This window comes from Asparagus officinalis, chromosome 8 (genome assembly GCF_001876935.1).
Source record: "Asparagus officinalis chromosome 8, Aspof.V1, whole genome shotgun sequence".
Lineage (NCBI taxonomy): Eukaryota > Viridiplantae > Streptophyta > Magnoliopsida > Asparagales > Asparagaceae > Asparagus > Asparagus officinalis.
The window spans coordinates 1,406,693-1,411,147 of record NC_033801.1 but is presented as its reverse complement, the minus strand read 5'-3'; the positions used below and the strand labels follow the sequence as shown (position 1 = coordinate 1,411,147).

Genomic DNA, 4,455 nt, shown 5'->3' with positions numbered 1-4,455 from the left:
ACCCAGTTAGCATCACTATACCCTTCAATCACATTAGGGTATCCAGAATAAGTTAGACAATAGTCTGTTGTACCTCTTAAATATCTAAAGACTTTCTAATGCATTCCAGTGTTCCTGACTTGGGTTACTAGTGTATCTACTTAGTCTACCTACTGCATAAGCAATGTCAAGTCTGGTTCGGTTTGACACATAAAGAAGAGAGCCTATTAATTGTGAATATCTATGTTGGGATATAGGTTCACCATCATGTTTGTTCAAGGTGATTGAGGAATCATAAGGTGTACTCACAGGTTTGCACTTATGAAAATCAAATTTCTCTAACATTTTCTCTATGCTATGGGATAGACTCAAAGAAATGCCCTTAGGAGTTTTGGAGATTTTCATTCCAAGAATCAAATCAGCTTCTCCAAGATCTTTCATGTCAAAATTCTTTGATAAATGATTTTTAGCTTCTAGAACGATTTCGATTGAAGTCCCAAAGATGAGAATATCATCTACATACAAACACAAGATGACACAATCATTGTGAATAACTTTTGAGTAAACACATTTATCAAACTCATTGATAGAAAAACCATATTCTATAATGATTTTGTTAAATTTTTGATGCCATTGTTTAGGAGCTTGTTTAAGCCCATATAAAGATTTCATCAATCTGCAAATCTTTCTTTCTTGACCTTTGGCTATGAACCCTTCCGGTTGATCCATATAAATCTCTTCTTCGAGATCACCATTTAAGAAAGCGGTTTTAACATCCATTTGGTGAATAATCATCTTGTGAATAGAAGCTAAGGCTAGAAGAACTCTAATAGAAGAAATCCTAGCTACAGGTGAGTATGTGTCAAAATAATCAATACCCTTTTTCTGAGTATACCCTTTTGCTACTACTAGTCTACCTTTATATTTCTCAATGGTTCCATCAGGTCTTAATTTCTTTTTGAAAATCCATCTACAACCAATTGGTTTACATCCTGGAGGTAAGTCAGTTAAAACCCATGTGTTATTTTCTATAATAGATTTAATTTCACTATCTATGACTTCTTTTCAAAATTGGGCTTCAGAAGAATCCATGGCTTCATGGTATGTGTTTGGATCACCTTCAACCAAAAAAGTAAAGAACTCTTCTCCGAAGTTCTTTTCGATTCTTCCTCTCTTGCTTCTTCTGGGTTCTACTTCTATCGATTGTGGAGTACTAGAAGATGAGGCAAATCTAGAAGGGGAAAAAGAAGAGAGCTCACTAAGAATCCTAGTCTTGAAAGGGAATATATCTTCAAACTATACAGCATCTCGAGCCTCAATAATAGTGTTATTGGTTATATCACTAATATCTGAGTTGACTACTAAAAACCGGTTTGCGTTGCTATCTAATGCATATCCAATAAATACAGCATCAACAGTTTTTGAACCAATTTTCCTTTTCTTAGGTTCAGGTATCCCTATCTTAGCTAGACATCCTCAAACCTTAAGATAATCTATCCTAGGTGTTCTACCCTTCCAAAGTTCATAGGGAGAGATATCAGATATTTTGTGAGGTACCCTATTAAGAATGTAGCAAGCAGATAGGAGTGCTTCACCCCATAGGTTTTCAGGTGCTCCTGAGCTGAGAAGCATACAATTTACCATATCCATGAGAGTTCTATTCTTCCTTTCAGCAATTCCATTGGATTGCGGTGTGTAGGGAGCAGTCACCTCATGAATAATACCGTGTTCTTGGCAATATTCGGTCATGTTATTTGAGGTATACTCCCCCCCACGATCCGATCTTAGGATCTTTATTTTCTTCTCAATTTGATTCTCAGCTTCTGCTTTATATATCTTAAACTTTTCTAAGACTTCATCTTTAGTTTTGAGAAGATATGTATAACAATACTTTGAATGATCATCTATGAAGGTTACAAAATATCTTCTTCCTCCCCTAGTAAGAATTCTGTTTGAATCACAAACATCACTATGTATGAGTTCTAGAGGTTCAGAATCTCTATGAATAGAGTGAAAAGGTTTTCTAATAGTTTTAGCTTGAACACATATCTCACACTTAGAAGGTGGATCTATCCTGGTTTTGGGTATCAAGTTCAAGGATGTCATTTTTCTAATGGTTCCATAGTTTATGTGTCCTAACCTTCCATGCCATTTGTCACAAGATTCAACATTTAAAATTATGGAAGAACTTTTATTATCAGAGGATCTTATTACATTCAACTTAAAAAGACCATCACAAACAAAACCTTTACCAATGAATATATCATTCTTGGTAATTTTGGTTTTGGGTATCAAGTTCAAGGATGTCATTTTTCTAATGGTTCCATAGTTTATGTGTCCTAACCTTCCATGCCATTTGTCACAAGATTCAACATTTAAAATTATGGAAGAAGAACTTTTATTATCAGAGGATCTTATTATATTCAACTTAAAAAGACCATCACAAACAAAACCTTTACCAATGAATATATCATTCTTGGTAATTACAAACTTATTTGACTCTTTAACAATTCTGAATCCAACTTTCAATAAAACAGATTCACTAATCAGATTTCTTCTAAGTAATGGTACATGTAGGACATTGTGGAGAGTCAAAATCTTTCCGGAAGTCATCTTTAGGTCTACACGTCCACTTCCCATTACTTGTCTAGTCGAGTCATCTGCTAGAATTATATTTCCTCCACTTGATTCCTGATAAGTTGAAAACCAAGAGCGATCAGAAGAAATATGAATATTTGCTCCTCTAAAGTTCTTAGGCTTTTCCCCAACTAGGTTTGATTTGGGTTTCTAAAGTTCTTAGGCTTTTCTTCCACTAGGTTTACTTTTGCTTTCATTTCATTTTTTGGTTTGGAGTTTTGCCTATGTTGATCCTCTATCCTAATACATTTGAGGGCTTGTACAAGGGTCAAGTCACCTTGTAGATGACAGAGATTTTTAGCAAAATCAGACCAAGAAGGAGGAAGTTTATCAATAAGACTAGATACCTTATATTCTTTAGAGAAAGTATTTCCTTTCGACTGAAGGTATCGGATGTAGTCTTGAAATTCATGAAGCTGATCATTGATGGGTTTACTATCTACCATAACAAACTTATTAAAGGAGGAGGATGAGAAACGTTCTATACCAGCATCATCTAAACCATATTCAGACTCTAGTGCTACCCACAATTCTTTTGCATCCTTATACTCATAATAAATGTCATACAATTTGTCTGAAAGAGCACTAAGGATTCGGTTGTAACAATGAAAGTTTATTTCCTCAGGAGATTTGGAAACCCCGGATGATGTGGTAGGTGTGGAGGTAGGTTCAGCTTGTGATGATGAAGAGGGCGTAGGTGTTGATAGAGAAAAATCAGAGTCAATAGCAGAAATAAGTTCTAAAGTTGTAAGCCAATATTTCATCTGATTAGCCCACCGTTTGTAGTTCAAGCCGGTGAACTTCTCAGGTTTGGCTGACTTAGACATATCGGAACTAGCCATAAATTCTGAAAATAAAATTGCTAGTCTTGGCAATTCAAGGATCTGAGAAAGAATTGCTTGTGAGATACAAACTTAGAACTATATGATACTGGCTTACAAAATTGAAGAAAATTAAAACACAGAATGATATGCTATCAAGAATAAAATGAATTGTATGCAAACTGAAACTTATTAAAAGAATACAGATATAATTTTTTTTAACACAAGATTATCACAAAAGGATGGACATGCAAAGAATGTGGCAATGTAATTGCAAACGTGTATCAAACTACTTCCTTCACCTCAACTCTTGATACTTCATCAACTGTCCTTTTCTCTCTCCCTCCGATTAAGAGCAGACCTTAACTTGGAGTAAAAAAAAAAAAACAGCGGTTGATTTATTGTAAACTGAAAATGAATGGTTTATCTTATGGAAATTGAGAACTTCTAAATTGAGATCTGACCAAAATATGACTGTCAATTTGATAGTTTTTCCAACAGTAAACAAAGCTGTAAAACTATTGTTCTAGATTGTTAGAAATAAAACCACTGCAAAATAATCAAAATAGAATTTCCAGAAAGTTAGAAACTTGTTCTAGATTGTTAGAAATAAAACCACTGCAAAATAATCAAAATAGAATTTCCAGAAAGTTAGAAACGTAGGCCTGAGAAGGGGTAATCGTGTGATCACTGCCCTAGAACAATAGTCGCCGCCTTCGCAGAGACGATTTGATGCGACCACGCCTAGCGGTAAGAACCCCCCGAGAAAGCCGACACCAAAGTTTACTGCGAAACTTTGATCTCTGCTCAATGCTCAATGGATGTTTTGCCCGAAAATTGAAATCAAAAATCAAATATTGTAGAGAATAAGAGGGAGATTAGGGAATTGCTCACTGTTTTCTTGGCTCTTTTTTTTTCCGTCCTCTTCATTTTTCCTGAGATCCCCTTTTAATAGCCGCTGTGAATTTCCGTTGTCGTTGATGAGGCCGGAGAGATCGCCTACGTTACCGTTGTCGTT

At 35.3% G+C, this 4,455-nt stretch overlaps 1 protein-coding gene across 1 annotated transcript; it reads right to left on the bottom strand.

Moving 5' to 3' along the window:
• Nucleotides 2,748-3,458, bottom strand: LOC109819424. The gene has a single exon (XM_020385145.1). It carries the CDS (start codon nt 3,456-3,458, stop codon nt 2,748-2,750), a length of 711 nt encoding a protein of 236 aa, XP_020240734.1.

Excerpts from the sequence above, each read along its gene's own strand:
- LOC109819424 (XM_020385145.1), bottom strand. The coding sequence starts at position 3,458 with ATGGCTAGTTCCGATATGTCTAAGTCAGCCAAACCTGAGAAGTTCACC.